This window comes from Astatotilapia calliptera, chromosome 5, assembly GCF_900246225.1.
Source record: "Astatotilapia calliptera chromosome 5, fAstCal1.2, whole genome shotgun sequence".
NCBI lineage: Eukaryota > Metazoa > Chordata > Actinopteri > Cichliformes > Cichlidae > Astatotilapia > Astatotilapia calliptera.
Window position 1 is genome coordinate 19,801,555 of NC_039306.1, and position 13,682 is coordinate 19,815,236.

The 13,682-nt window shown below is 40.2% G+C and overlaps 2 protein-coding genes across 2 annotated transcripts; both read left to right on the forward strand.

The window, feature by feature from the left end:
- The first annotated feature begins 1,633 nt into the window (after nucleotides 1-1,633).
- LOC113022463 (SUZ domain-containing protein 1-like) lies at nucleotides 1,634-6,425 on the forward strand. Its single transcript, XM_026167901.1, has 4 exons — nucleotides 1,634-2,127; nucleotides 3,709-3,758; nucleotides 3,928-4,197; nucleotides 4,313-6,425. Exons 1-4 carry the CDS (start codon nucleotides 2,077-2,079, stop codon nucleotides 4,422-4,424), a joined length of 483 nt encoding a protein of 160 aa, XP_026023686.1. The 5' UTR covers nucleotides 1,634-2,076; the 3' UTR covers nucleotides 4,425-6,425.
- Nucleotides 6,426-7,180: 755 nt separating this feature from the next.
- necap2 (NECAP endocytosis associated 2) lies at nucleotides 7,181-12,961 on the forward strand. The gene is made up of 8 exons (XM_026167900.1): nucleotides 7,181-7,369; nucleotides 8,123-8,223; nucleotides 10,208-10,312; nucleotides 10,546-10,627; nucleotides 11,062-11,170; nucleotides 11,568-11,712; nucleotides 11,815-11,899; nucleotides 12,027-12,961. The coding sequence occupies exons 1-8, from the start codon at nucleotides 7,275-7,277 to the stop codon at nucleotides 12,070-12,072; spliced, it is 768 nt and encodes a 255-aa protein (XP_026023685.1). The 5' UTR covers nucleotides 7,181-7,274; the 3' UTR covers nucleotides 12,073-12,961.
- The last annotated feature ends 721 nt before the right edge of the window (nucleotides 12,962-13,682 follow it).

A 13,682-nucleotide genomic window follows, 5' to 3' on the forward strand; every position in this document is an offset into this window, starting at 1 on the left:
ATGTGTTGACCACCTCCACCTCCTCTCCCTCTATCTGAACTGGCAGTGGACCTGGTCTGGACCTCCCGAAATCCACAACCAGTTCCTTGGTCTTTGAAGTGTTGAGTTTCAGGTGGTTTGTGTGACTCCATGTGATAAAGTTCCTCACCAGGCTCCTGTACTCCTCTTCCTGGTCATCCCAGATACACCCCATGATGGCCGTGTCGTCTGCAAACTTCTGAATATGGCATAATTCAGAGTTGTAGCAAAAGTGCACTTTATTGCCAAATTTTAGTTGTTTAGTTGTTTTCGCAGCTTTCCAGTTGCTGGAGGTTGTAACAGTGTTGAGTTAAGATTTGAATTTTGCTGTAAAAAATTAAATAAAAGTTTCTTTTTGCTGAATTTACATTAATGAAATGTTGCAGCTTGAATGCATACCACGTTTTCCTGAACTTGAGCTTTAATTTTATTTATTTAATTGTTTTTTGCTTCTTTTTTTTCCTGCTGGTACTGGCTGGTCTGAAGGTTCAACAGACCCATTTTTCAGTCTAGCTTTCCCCTGTGCATCTTCACACAGGATGACATTTTTCCGTGGGCTCGGGAAAGAACAACTCGTCCCACACATCTGTAAAAAAGAAACCTCTCCCCCAGGGTTTATACTGTTCACTCCAATGCAAGAGTTTGGCAGTCTTCGCAATCTGGGAAGCTTACTGGTTTCCAGCACCTATTGTATCTTGTATTTATTTAAAACAGTGAAAGGATAAAATGTGTCCTGTTGTTGTGATTAGAAAAATACATTTATATCACCAAAATACGAACATTTCCTTATTAGTGATCATTACATGTAACCTGAATACTTTTATCCTTCACAATTCACAATTAAACCTTCTGTATCTAAGGTACAATTAAAGTCACTGAATGACAGTAAAACATCTGTCATAGAAAACAGTTGATACCATTCTCTGTCAGTAGAAGGTGAAGGCATAACTATGCAGCAGTACTTATGCTGTCTTAGGTCAGCATTAGTACTGCTGTCAAGGCAAAGTACTGAATCATCCAATGAATAAAGAAATTGGCCTGTTCTTGTCTCAGGGTGATTTGGGGCATATTTTAAAGATATTAGGTGTAGAAATGTCTGCCTTTTCTTGAATGTAATGGAAATAAATGTTTTATCATGTTATGTTTTCTTCAGAAGATTGAAACAGGAGATGGGTGATGTTTAATAAAAGAGAAAAGAGTTCATATGTTCAAACAAAGAAGCAAACAAAACTTTACCAAAAGCAGTCTGCACTTGGCTGATGAGACTTTGATTGATGTATTTATTGAGACTTTGGATGTCTATAAGGCTGCGAGTCACTGTTATCATAACGTTCTTTTAATTGTTATGTATGTACTTTTCTTCCCAAAATTTTCCCAGAGTACAATATTAATTAATAAAGACTGAAACCAAGACTATAACTAAAAGAAGCTAAACTAAAACTAAACACTTTCAAAAAGATAAAAAAGTAAAACATGGAAACTAACTGAAATGAAACAGAATTAAAAGCAAAAAAACGTCCAAACGATATAAAAAATAAAACTAATTATGAATAACAAAATTATAATAACAGTGGTACAGACGCCTTCATTTGTTAAACCACTCCATTTGGAGGCAGCCTGTGGTTGACGTTACCTGTAGCTTACGTTATGACGTCATTTCCCTTCTTCGATTTGACGGTTAAACTTGAGAGGTGTAGTGAAGCTAAGTATTAAAGCATTGCAGGGACAGCGGTTTATAAAAACATAACGTCCAAGGGTGTTTGTTTTCCGTGTGAGCAGCAGCGGTGACCGGGGTTCATTTACTGAGGATTTTAAACAGCAGACAGCTGGTGGCGTTTGCTCCGAGTGTAGCTTTAAGCTAGCAGGCTAACACGAGGCCGGGGTAAAGGTTTGGGAATTTGTTTATCCAGCTTTTATCTCATCATAAAAAGGGACCCAGTGGCGGAGCTCCCTGTGGTTTGTACTTGAGCGCTTGCCGTCGTCTCATGCCCACTGTGGGGTACATTTAGCCGGTGAAGCGAAGAGAGCCAACCAGCTACCCAGCAGTCCCGTTTAAACATGGAGGATGAAGAGGTTGCAGAAAGCTGGGAAGAGGCGGCGGACAGCGGGGTGAGAGACGCTAACATACTGTGCTAAACAGGGATGTAACAGCACCCCGGCTTTAGTCTGACAGCCACCCAGGCACAGTGCAAGAGCTGTCGATAGAGTAGAGGCTTCCTGCGCCCAAAAACATTAGCGTTTTTTTTCCAGCCGAACTTCCTGGTTGAGTCTTGCAGGCCGTGCTGACACGGGACTGAGCACACCATCACATCAATTAATTTATCCAACTGTGGAAATAATCTGAGTAACGTCGTGGTAGAAACAATATCGTAACATGTTCAGCTTTTTCCAGCAGCCCCCCCCAATGTGCCCTGAAATGAACCGTGTCAGCACCTTCGCAGTCTAGTGTGTGCCACTGATTGTAGAAAATAGTTTTATAAACAGCCGCTGGTTTGTACACATACATTTTTCTGTGTGTTTCCCAAAAAAATGAACCCTGCTAGATTTGATTGTGCTAAAGTGTAATGTGTCACTTGTGATCTAATTTGAGGTTCTCTGCAATAGCACCTAAGTGTCCTCGAAACACTGAGTTTGTGACTGTAGGGGGTTTCAATTAGTTTAGTAGCTTTTTTAAAAAGTTTTTTGTTTTTATCAGCTAAACACTACCTATGGATCTCAGCTTTATTGGTAAGCCTTTTTATGTGTTGTTTAGAAGAGTTTTCTGCCCTACTTTTGCATATTTGTTACACTCACGTAGAGTGTAATTGAGAAATTAATTTTTAATATTAGACATATTCAGAGCTGGAGTTGTTTGTGTATTTTGGATCATTGTCTTGCTGCATAATCCAAGTGAGTTTGAGCTTTGGGGCATGAACTGATGGCAGGACATTCTCCTTCAGTCTTCCATGTTTGACTGTTGGTGTTATGTTGATTTTAGGAAGCGTTGTTAGTTTTATGGCAGATGTAACGGGACTCAAACCTTCCAAAAACTGAACTTTGGTCTCTACAGTCCACAGAATATTTTCCCAAAAGTCTTGGGTATCGTCAAGATATTTTTAGGCAAATGTGAGATGAGCCTCTTTGCATTCTTTTTGGTCAGCAGTCATTTTTGGGGGCAATTAGGTCACAATCAAAACTGCAAGACAACATATATATGCATATATTAAGACTATCTTTAGGTTCTCCTCTACTGTTAAATACACATCCAAATTTCAGTTATCTCCTGTGCACCAACATGTTTTGGATACTTTCACATTTGTGTACTTTGTCATCTGGTTATGTGTGTATTTAGTTAGTTTATAATAATTATCATACTGCCAACAAAAAGCTAAAACACTGCACATTTACTATAGCAACAAAGACTTTCCCAGCATAAGGTATTTGATCAATTGCATGTGAGGCTGTCTTTGGTGATGAAGGTTTAATAAAGTCTGAAACACACAGAAAAGTTTTACCTGCTCTGCTGCGTTTGGTTGTCACTTAAGAGTGATTGTAGTAGGGTAATTGAGCCAGGATTGGAATGATATCCGGTCCAAATACCTGATAGGTGTATCTCTACAATGTGAACATGTTTGGTATACAGGATGATGTGAGGACAAAAGTAGAAATCGAGTTAATTATTGTATATATGTATTATATTTCCTCCTTCAGGAAATTGAGAGAAGACTTGAGGCAAAGCTGAAAATAAATCAGGAAGCAAAGTAAGTAACCAGAAGACAAAGTTACTGCTTTCTGCTTCTTTTTTCCCCAACAATATCTTTGTGAATATTTTTTTAAAACTTTATTGGCAAGACTAAAACTAAGGAAATGAAATTAACTTGAAACATGCCCAGACCTCTTCAAACACTAATGATTTTCTCATCTTTGCAGAAAGTCCAATTTGAAATCAGCCAGTTCACCTATACGAACTGCTGTCGTAGTCCAAGATGACTCTCTCCCAGCAGCACCACCACCTCAAATCCGAATTTTAAAGCGCCCTACAAATAACGGCAACACAGGAAACCCCGCTGCCTCGTCTCGTCCCGCTCAGCAGATGAAGTCTCTGGCCCAGAGAGAGGCAGAGTATGCAGAAGCCCGAAGGAGGATTTTGGGTAGTGCTTCTTCAGAAGAGACGCCTCAGGACAATCAGTGCAAGGACAGGTGAGTTGTAATGTCTGCAAAATCAACTGTGACAACAAAATGTTTTGAAGAAGACACCTAAAAGAGAAAAACACTGTTTTGTAATGTATTCTAATTTTTCTCTTACCATTATTAGGCCAGCTTGTATGAGTGTGCAGCAACCACTGGAACCAGTTCGTTCAAACAATCACGTGATCCGTCAACCCAACGGCCCGGATGGCACCTCAGGCTTCCGACTGTGCAGATAGGCAGGAGCTGCCTGATTCAAGACACGGATGTCTTCCTGAGAGGGCACAGAGGGTGCAGTGAGGAGTGTTGTGTGTGGTATGAAGAGCAGAGCGGTGGGACGAAATAAAATTTGACAGACGTTAGACATTTGAAGATGTAGCATGGATTTAGATGAACTTCTCCACCCTCTCTCTTCTCTGCTTACTGGTGTGGTCTTTGCCTTTTGCCTTGTCTTTTCCCTCTGTGGAAGCTTACAAGGGGCTGGCAGAGATCAGCCAAAGATCCGAAATCCTTTGTGTTCCACACTGTGAGCAGGCTTTCGCCTCACATTCCTACACACTGTGTTACTTTGACGTACCATGAGGTGCCCTATGATTTTAGGTCTGATTGGCCGGCCGAGTGCCAGGACATCAGGTGTCTGTCTCTTCAGGGAGAATACGGAGAGCTTGCAGATTTGTGGGACCTCCCCAGAAAAGGCAAGCACACGAGGTGGCCTTTCCACTGATGAAGCGTGGGTCATGGCTGGGTATCCACCGGGGTACTGGCCTTAATTTGTCGGGTTCATTTGGAATGAAATGCTTGACGGTGCCATAAATTTATTGCGTGTTCAGCAGCTTGAGTGAGCAGCAATAAAAAAAATAAAAAAAATTGTACTGATGGAGCCTTTTGGTGCCTAGCAGTGTGCTTTTAATACTGTAGTCGATGGCAGTGGCTCAGGCCACAAGTGTCCACAATCCTCTGTAAGGCACAAGTGGCCCTTAAAGAAATGCCCGGTGGGCACACAGCCTGTGGCCAAAAAGAATAGAGCTGAAGGACAGTATCACTAAATCTAAGCTTATCTAAGCAATAATGATGAAATTACTCCCTTTTTTTCTTTCTCTTTTAAAATGTTACCCTTTTTCTGTGCCGTTTCTTTTTGTTCACATATGGTTTTAAACACTTCATATTGTTCATGTGTTTCATTTCTGACACATAGTACGTATAAGTCAGGTGATCTGTAGTGTGTAAGAGCCTAGAAGATGTAGTCTGCATAGTCGTGTCATATTCAGTTATATCTAATTGGCAGAAGACATGAACTGAAAGTTTAAAGTGTGTTTAAAAAAAAAAAAAATGTTCCTGTGTTGTTCCTTTGCTGTTTCGGAGCAGCTCAGCTCTGGAGTTGATGATGATTTTGGTGGGTTTTCGTACCGGCTGCAGTTTGCTGATTTATTACCTACAGTTAAGAGTTGTATTAATTATTCAGAAATAATTATTTCAAGCTCAGCCTAGATGGGGATATCATCTAAAGTTTTGTGTTGGCAAATATTCTTCCAGGGCCAGGAAACCTTAAAGAAAATGGTGTTCTTTACCTAATATCATCTTACAGTGTGGTCTGCTTGTTTGGGACCAATTTAAAATAAGAGTTTGCCTGCAATAACATGATAGTATAGGCAAATCCTGATGAATAACCAGTGCTGACACTTGTAGTAAACAGTACATGAGCCTGCGGCAGGTTTTCAACCTTTCTACGCTGTTATGCCTTAAAAGATAAACAATCCTTGGTCTCCATCACACGCTCTCCAGCAGGTAGTGCTCATACATATTTGGAGCTTTCTGTGAAAGGTTATTTATGTCACAAGTAAACTGCAGCACAGCACAGGAGCACATTTATCAACATGGCTGGAAGTGTTGCATTTGTGCCACTTATTCCTGCTTCAAAAAGTAGAAGTTTTTGTTTTAGGAGATTATCTACAATGAAAAGGAGGACGTTTGGACCTACAACATCTAGATGATGTGCTACTAATACAGCGTTCCCTGGGATCCTATTCAATTATTGTAACAAAATCAGTTTCTAATCAGTTTAAACTGAAAAGGAGAAATAGTCATCCTGTACCTGTGTGATGTACCCATGATGCTTTGCTGAAGTCATTCATAGCCACCTGTCTAGTGTGAAGCTCATTTTATGTCATCATTGTTTTGAAGCTTTAGGGGGAAAAAGCTCATTAAATTTGAACACCCTTTAATAAACACACTCAGCGGTACAACTTGCTTCATGTGTTGTTATTTTAGAAAACACAGTAGTCTTTCATATGCTGCTCAGAATAATGAAGGGGGCACTGGATCAGCACAGTCTAAGATGGACTTCAGGGATATCAGTCTGCGTGTGCGGAGGCACCAACAATCCATGATCAGATCCATGATCTGTTTATAACTATCCACTGCATCCGGTGAACTTTTGGGAAAACATGCAACAAACATGTGACTTTTTCTGCTCTAGCTTTTCACCCTCAATGGAAAAACAACCCACATGAAAATAATTTGCTACTATGACTGTCCCCATGGTGACAAATTAATCTAATATTAGAGGGAATGCAGGAAAATTTGCTTAACACTTCAAAGATTGGGTCACCAGTTTGTCTTCAAACAATCACTGAAAAAAGTTTAGTTTGCTGTAATATTTCCCATTTGTACTGGGCATGAAGAGATGAAAATGATTTTTAGGACAAACCTCACATAATGCATATTTTGTGTTATTTAGTACTGTGTAGTAATGTATTGTATCAGGAAGGAAATACATGAATTCACTGGCTTCTAATACATTTCGCACAGTAAGAAGGATTGAAATACGATATGTATCATTTTTTATAAGAGGAGAATAATTTCAGTGTTCTTATGGAAAACTTCCTGTTCTTTCTCTATTTATATACATTATACTGTTCTTTCTAGGCTATTCTAAGTTCTTATTGACAGACTGTGACGTACTCTTTAGGCGCTTATACATCCTGGCCGGAGGTGGCGCTGTTAAGGTCCGGTTAGCCTGGTTCAGCAGGACAGAGCCGAGGGTCCATTGAAAGTCGGAAGTTGGTTTTGGGTTAGCGAAACTTGACAAGATGGCAGAAGACAACAGCTACGAGTCAATGCTCTGTGTAAAGCCAGAGGTCCATGTTTACCGGATCCCGCCGCGGGCCTCTAACCGCGGATATCGGTACGTGCTAATGTTTTTAACTGGCGAGAGCAGCCAGACTTTTGATAGCGGGCTAATTTTGCAGGTATGCGCCCATTATCGGACAGCAGTTTGTCAGGATAGTTTGTTAGGTTTTTGTCATTCGATTACTGCTTTTACGGGTAGCCAATATATACTTTTAATATAAAAATATAATTTTAACTGTATCAGCTCACGGAAATGGGACTTCAACATCCTGTCGTCTTACCTGCGACTTGCACCTGTTGGCGTTTAAAAGCTTACTTCTCACGTCGATGACACGCAGATGTAACGCTGTAGCTTTGGTCTGATTGGCCGGCCAAAATGTTGATTTTAAGTATCTGTCCAATGATAGATGCAGATGCTCAACTTTAACGCTAGTAGAAAATTATTCTTGTTTTTAGTGTCTTAGTTTGAAATGTGTCGTTTGTTTTAGTGGAGTCACGTCTTTGCTCCTAAACAATTTGTTGAAAACGTCTTCTTACAAAAGGGAAAATCACACATTAAGTTCTTTTCTCAGTTAATTAGTTGTATAAGTACACAGTTTTAATGCCGTAGACACAACAGTTAACAACTACATTTTAATGGCTTTAACATCTGTAAGAGTAGATAGAGCTCATGTCTCATTTTAGTCTGACTTGAAGCTTTCATTTCCCTTCCTCCATCAAAAGTAGCAGCTGGCAGTGACTGGGTCAGCTGTTTTCATAGAGGATTACACCACTTTCACAAGTAGATATGTGTTTCCTGTTTTTCTAGTGCTGCAGACTGGAAGCTGGATGAACCTGCGTGGAGTGGAAGGTTGAAAATAACTGCCAAAGGAAAGATGGCCTACATTAAGTTAGAGGATAAAAATACAGGTAGGCAGAAAAAGGACTGCTTTAATTAGAGAAGTAAGAAAGAAGACTAAGAAGAAGGAAAAAAATTGGTAGCAAACCCCAAACTAGACTGTAGTAACTAGTTAACAGTTAGGTTTGTGTCTTCATAGTTGTGGCTTACAATACGTTGACGGTTTAAATATATGGTTCAAAACCAGTATTTAAAGTGGGATTTGGCAAAGGGGATCTGGTAAAGTGTAACAGCATGATTCACCTAGAAAGGAGTCTCATAGTTACTATAGTTTTCTATGCTGAGGTTCTGTAGGTTTGTTTTCATTGCGAACAGGCTGTGATTAGCTGACCTGTCCTGCTTTGGCTCTGACGTCTTCTGCTCTTAGTGGATTTATCCAACTGCATTTGACGATATACACTTGTGGTCACAAGTTCACGTAAATCATGAGTGTTAATGTCATGGTAATCTGGGGCATTTAATGATTTCTTTGAACTGTTCGTGTTCCAGGGTGGAATGATTACACAGTATACATCCTTAATTACTTTAAAAAACAACCTTAGGATGTGCAAGCTTGAATATAATTAGAATTCTTTTAAATATGTACATGCACCCCTACTAATAGGCTTGACCTCGGGGCTTTGGGAAAATCATTCCAGAAGCTTAATGTTAGCCTGCTTTACCAATTCCAAAACCAGTTTTGATGTGTGTTTGGGAACATTGTCCTTTTGGAACACCCAACTATGTTCACGTTTCGACCCTCCGGAAAGAAGGGTGGAAACTTGATCTGATCTGAAGTGATCCGAGATAAAGTTGAAGAATTTGGAGGTAGTCCTCTGTCTTCATTGTTCCATCTACTTTGTGCAATGTACTGGTATCACTGGCGGCAGAACAGCTCCAGAGAATGATGCTACCACTACAGTGTTTGACAGCTGGTATAATGTTCTCAGTTTAAAAGTCCCAGCTTTACTCCTCTAAACATAACTCTTGTCATTGTGGCCAAACAGCTCAGTCTTTATCTCATCTGACCCCAAACCTTTTCTCCAGAAGGCATTTTACTTGTCCGTGTGAGGAGCTGCAAATTTCAGTCGAGTTTGAAAGTGCTGATTTTGGAGCAGGGGCTTCTTTCTTGGTCGGCGTCCTCTCTGTGGTGATGTAAAACTGGTTTCACTATGGACAGCAATGCTGTTCCAGCAGATGTCAGTTCATGGCACGCTTGAACATTGGGGCTTTCTGGGTTTTTCCTGAACATCCTCACCAATTTCTTCTCATCTGAGGGTGAAAGTTTGGATTTTCTTCCAGTCCTTGGCAAAGTGGTGACACATCCAAAAAACTATTCAATTGCACTTGCATACAGTTGTTTAGTAGAGACCTTCCCAATGTGTGTAAATTTAGAATCCTCACATCTTTGCTGAGTTCTTTGGACTTTCCCATTATTTTTAGTATTGGTCAATACAATGAGTCTATAAAGGTCTATGTTGTACAATCATTACCCCCTGGAAACGGAACAAATCAAATAAACCATTAAAAGCCATAATTACTGTGACGTTCATGGCCACAATGAGTGTGTGTGCAACCTTCTGACCATAGCTGTGTGAACAAATGTTATTGACTTTCATGGTTGCTTTGCAACCTGTAGCCAATGAGTGTCAAAAATGCAAAGGAGTAGGTCCTGTTATTAAGAACTAGCTTGTGTCTTTGAACTATTTTACTTAGATTACCTTTGTCTTTGTTGCGCACTGAGATATAAAGCTGCACGTATAGAACCACAAATTACATCCAGCAAAAATAGTTTAAAGGGTTTTGGGAATACATTAAAACAGTTTGCAGTTTCGGTGATTGTTACCAGGTCAACCTTTTACATTACAGCATGACATATTTTTACAGGGTTATCAAAGCTCCTTTTCAGAAACCTTGCTGTCTTGTTTTGTTTTATTCAGTCATCTCAACTTGACAGCTTGTTGGTAACAGAAAATAACCCTGGGGCTTTGTTTGGTGTAAATTTACTCTTTGCAGGAGAGCTGTTTGCACAAGCTCCAGTCGAACAGTATCCAGGTTGTGTCGTGGAAGCAGTAACAGACTCCAGCAGGTATTTTGTGATCCGGATAGAGGATGGCAACGGTAAGACAAAGTATTTGGAACGGCATGTTTTGTTTCGTTAAGGGCATGCTCCACATTTTGTTGAGCTTGACTTAATCTCAGTATTTGTTTTGTACAACTTAACTTTTGTAATCTCATAGTCCCAGTTTCCTGTAAACTGTGTGCCCTGTAGTATGTGCGTTGTGATTTATAGATGTAAGGTTGAACCCGTGTGAACTAACTGTATAAATATCCTTTTTTTTCCCCCCTTAAAGGACGTCATGCTTTTATTGGTCTGGGTTTTGCTGATCGTGGAGACTCATTTGACTTCAATGTCGCTTTACAAGACCATTTTAAGTAAGTCGCCATCTATTACGTTAGCTTTTTATTTTAATTTTATTGTCCAGTTTGGGCCAAGCTTTAGGTTTATTTGAGTCCCACATCATCACTCCTCTACCTCCGTGCTTCACAGTTCAACTGAGGTGTTTGATCTGTTGTGTTTGGGGCTTTTGCCACACAGCTCCACTTGTGTCTCTTATTTCCAGCAGACATTGTTCCAGAGGTATTGGGGTTTGTTTAGATGCAACTTTACAACCCCAAGCTGTGTTACTAAGTTCTTTTTAAAGGGAAGAGGCTTTCTGACATGTCTGACATTTTAACCCTTATTGACTGAAATGGTTCAAATGTAACTAGAAGTTAAGCATCTTAACTTCTAGTCTAATTTTTGTTTATGTGTATCAATAACCAGATTGATTTAGCAATAATAATTATTCTGCTTTCAATTTTTAAAGGTGGGTCAAACAAGAAGGTGAGCTCGCAAAACTGGAAGCTTCTCAGAGCGCAGCCCCTAAACTGGACCTGAGCTTCAAAGAGGGACAGACCATCAAAATCAGCATCGGGGTGAGCACACAGCGGAAGATTGCAGATTGAATGATGACGCGACAGGTTTCCCAGGGATTTAAAAAAGTTACTCGTTTACATTAATGAATGTATCATGCCTCAGCATTCAAACAGGCTTTTAAAGCACTGTAGGGGAAAAGTCACCACTCTGATTGTCAGCGTAGTTTCTGGATTATTTCCAGTCTTTAGGAATCAAAGTTGCTCAATTACATGAAAAATCATAAACTTGATTATTTAACTCTGTCTTTTAAGAAAAATAGTACTTGTTGTACCTCACAGACTCCTGTGTTTCCAAACAGATAAAACGGTTTTACGACTTTTGTTAATCAAAGTTTGAACCTTGCACAACTGAGTGCCTAAGAGGTCAAATACTTAAAAATACGACTCTCTGTTACAGAACATCAAGAAGAAGGACGCAGGTGGTGCCAAACCACGGCCCATGGCTGGTGGCCTGCTCCCTCCTCCACCTGGAGCAAAGGCTGGAGTTATCCTGCCACCCCCGGCAGGAGCACAGACAGTCCCGCTTGCACAGACGAACACCGGTGATCACGATGCTTCTCAACCGCAGCAGCTTTTTACACAAATACGTGCTAACTGTAACGATGTTTATACCAACACGGATTTCTTTTTGTCTCCAAATCCAGCTCCTCTTCTAGACTTCGGCTCGCCCGTCCCTGCACCCCAGCCCAGCTCCGACGTGTGGGGAGATTTCACATCCGCGGGTTCCAAGTAAGACATCACCTACACCTCTGTGTGCCTCAGCGTTACATCCATCCATCTTTGTTTGATTTCTTTATTTTATTTCTGTGTGTGTTCATCAATCTCCCATCCTTTACCCCACCCCTCTCATCCACAGCTCCAGTACAGATGCTGTCAAGTCAGGATGGGTGCAGTTTAGTTGAGCTGTAAGAAAACGTGCAGACACTCAGGTTCCAAACATTCCACGGACAGGACGATTGTGGTGAAAGATTTATAATTTTTCAAAAAAGAAAGTAAGAGGGGAACTGTTAGGAGACTCATTTGCTGCACTTACTCTCACTCCCTCTGACAGCACACTCTGGAAGAACAAACGTTAAAATGTGTATATTTTTACAATCTCCTGTTTCCCCACACTCTGCTATGCAGTAGGATCGATATTTTTAAATAGTCGGGTAACCACTGAAGTGTAAATGAAGTGTCCAAAAAGGTCGTCTCTTCACACTAACTTGATCAGCTGTTTTTCTATAGCTTTAAATCAGATGCTCCCATGTTTTCATCTTCAATCTGTCTATAATTATGAGTAGATTTGATTGTGCCTACGTGCTCTTGCGCTGTCCTTTAATGGTCTGATTTCACCAGCACCGTTTAGCTTAAGGTTTTTTGTTTTTTGGTGGACATTTGAGAAAATAGTTGGAATGTCCCTGTTTTGTTTAGCTGTTTACAAAAATGTGTTGTTTTTCTGCTTATAGCTTCTCCCATCTTTCTGATTCTTCTTTTAGTACACCTGTTGAAGCTTTATTGAACATTTATAGCTAGTTTTACATTAACTTTCCTACGCCCTCATTATTATTTTTTTTTTAATCATATGTCGGGGTAAAAAAAATCATTTCTGTCTGTCGTTCAAAGCGTCTATGTGTCTTGTTGGTGTGTTTGTCCTCCGTGTGTCTTTACCTCACATTTTAAATTGTGCCTTTTACCCAGCTGAAACTTCCTTACCCCTGTTGGCAATTGCATCGACTGTTTGATTAAGTGCCTTCCTGAAAAAAGTATATTGTATAAAATATAAACCTATGTCTTCTTGTAAATAAACTATATATATTTCAGTGGTGTTGAGTTTTTGATTTTAAATAGGAAGGTTGGTGGTTCAGTCTCTGGCTGCTCCAGTCACAGAGCCTGTGAATGACACATGCTGTATAAAGTGCTTTGGGTAAACAAGTACAGTAGGAAGGTGCTTTATCGATGAAGTCGAGACCACTGTCAGGGTTAGGGATAGTTGTATAATTTTCAAGGTCTACAATCAAGAAGTGCTTTCATGTATGTAAACAGAGGATTTACATTAAGCTCCAAACCACTGTTTACACTCGAGAGCAGGAAGGACAGATAAGACTTTACCAGAAAACGCATAAAAGAGCCCGCACAGTGCTGAAAATGGATAAATCACTAGATGGATGAAGCCAAGATTAACTTGTGTCAGAATGATGGGAAGGAAAAAAAAACATGCACCAAACCTTACAGACACCAAACTGAAACAGATTCAGCTGAAAAACATTTAGACATTTAACGTTTCCTGTGAAGTAAGTGTGATCGGGATTTATTTACTAGACTACAGGTGTCTAATATCAGTTCATTAATACAGTTTGGCACAACACATGTCAGGGGTTGGTTTTAGCATGGGGGGGGGGGGGCAGCCAGGACCCTTACTGGATACCACCGGCATGCAGGAATCGAACTTGCAACTCCTGCTCCAAAGGTGTGCAGTAACTACGCTGTCCAGCTGCTTGTTATTTTATATGTATTTATTTTTGTTATTAAA

What these genes read in the sequence shown, in the direction of transcription:
- LOC113022463 (XM_026167901.1), top strand. Translation starts at nt 2,077, where the DNA reads ATGGAGGATGAAGAGGTTGCAGAAAGCTGGGAAGAGGCGGCGGACAGC. An exon ending in AAGAGGCGGCGGACAGCGGG is followed by an intron (nt 2,128 to 3,708) that starts GTGAGAGACGCT and finishes TTCCTCCTTCAG; the next exon opens with GAAATTGAGAGAAGACTTGA. An exon ending in GACAATCAGTGCAAGGACAG is followed by an intron (nt 4,198 to 4,312) that starts GTGAGTTGTAAT and finishes TACCATTATTAG; the next exon opens with GCCAGCTTGTATGAGTGTGC.
- necap2 (XM_026167900.1), top strand. Translation starts at nt 7,275, where the DNA reads ATGGCAGAAGACAACAGCTACGAGTCAATGCTCTGTGTAAAGCCAGAG. An exon ending in CCGGATAGAGGATGGCAACG is followed by an intron (nt 10,313 to 10,545) that starts GTAAGACAAAGT and finishes CCCCCCTTAAAG; the next exon opens with GACGTCATGCTTTTATTGGT. An exon ending in GCTTTACAAGACCATTTTAA is followed by an intron (nt 10,628 to 11,061) that starts GTAAGTCGCCAT and finishes CAATTTTTAAAG; the next exon opens with GTGGGTCAAACAAGAAGGTG.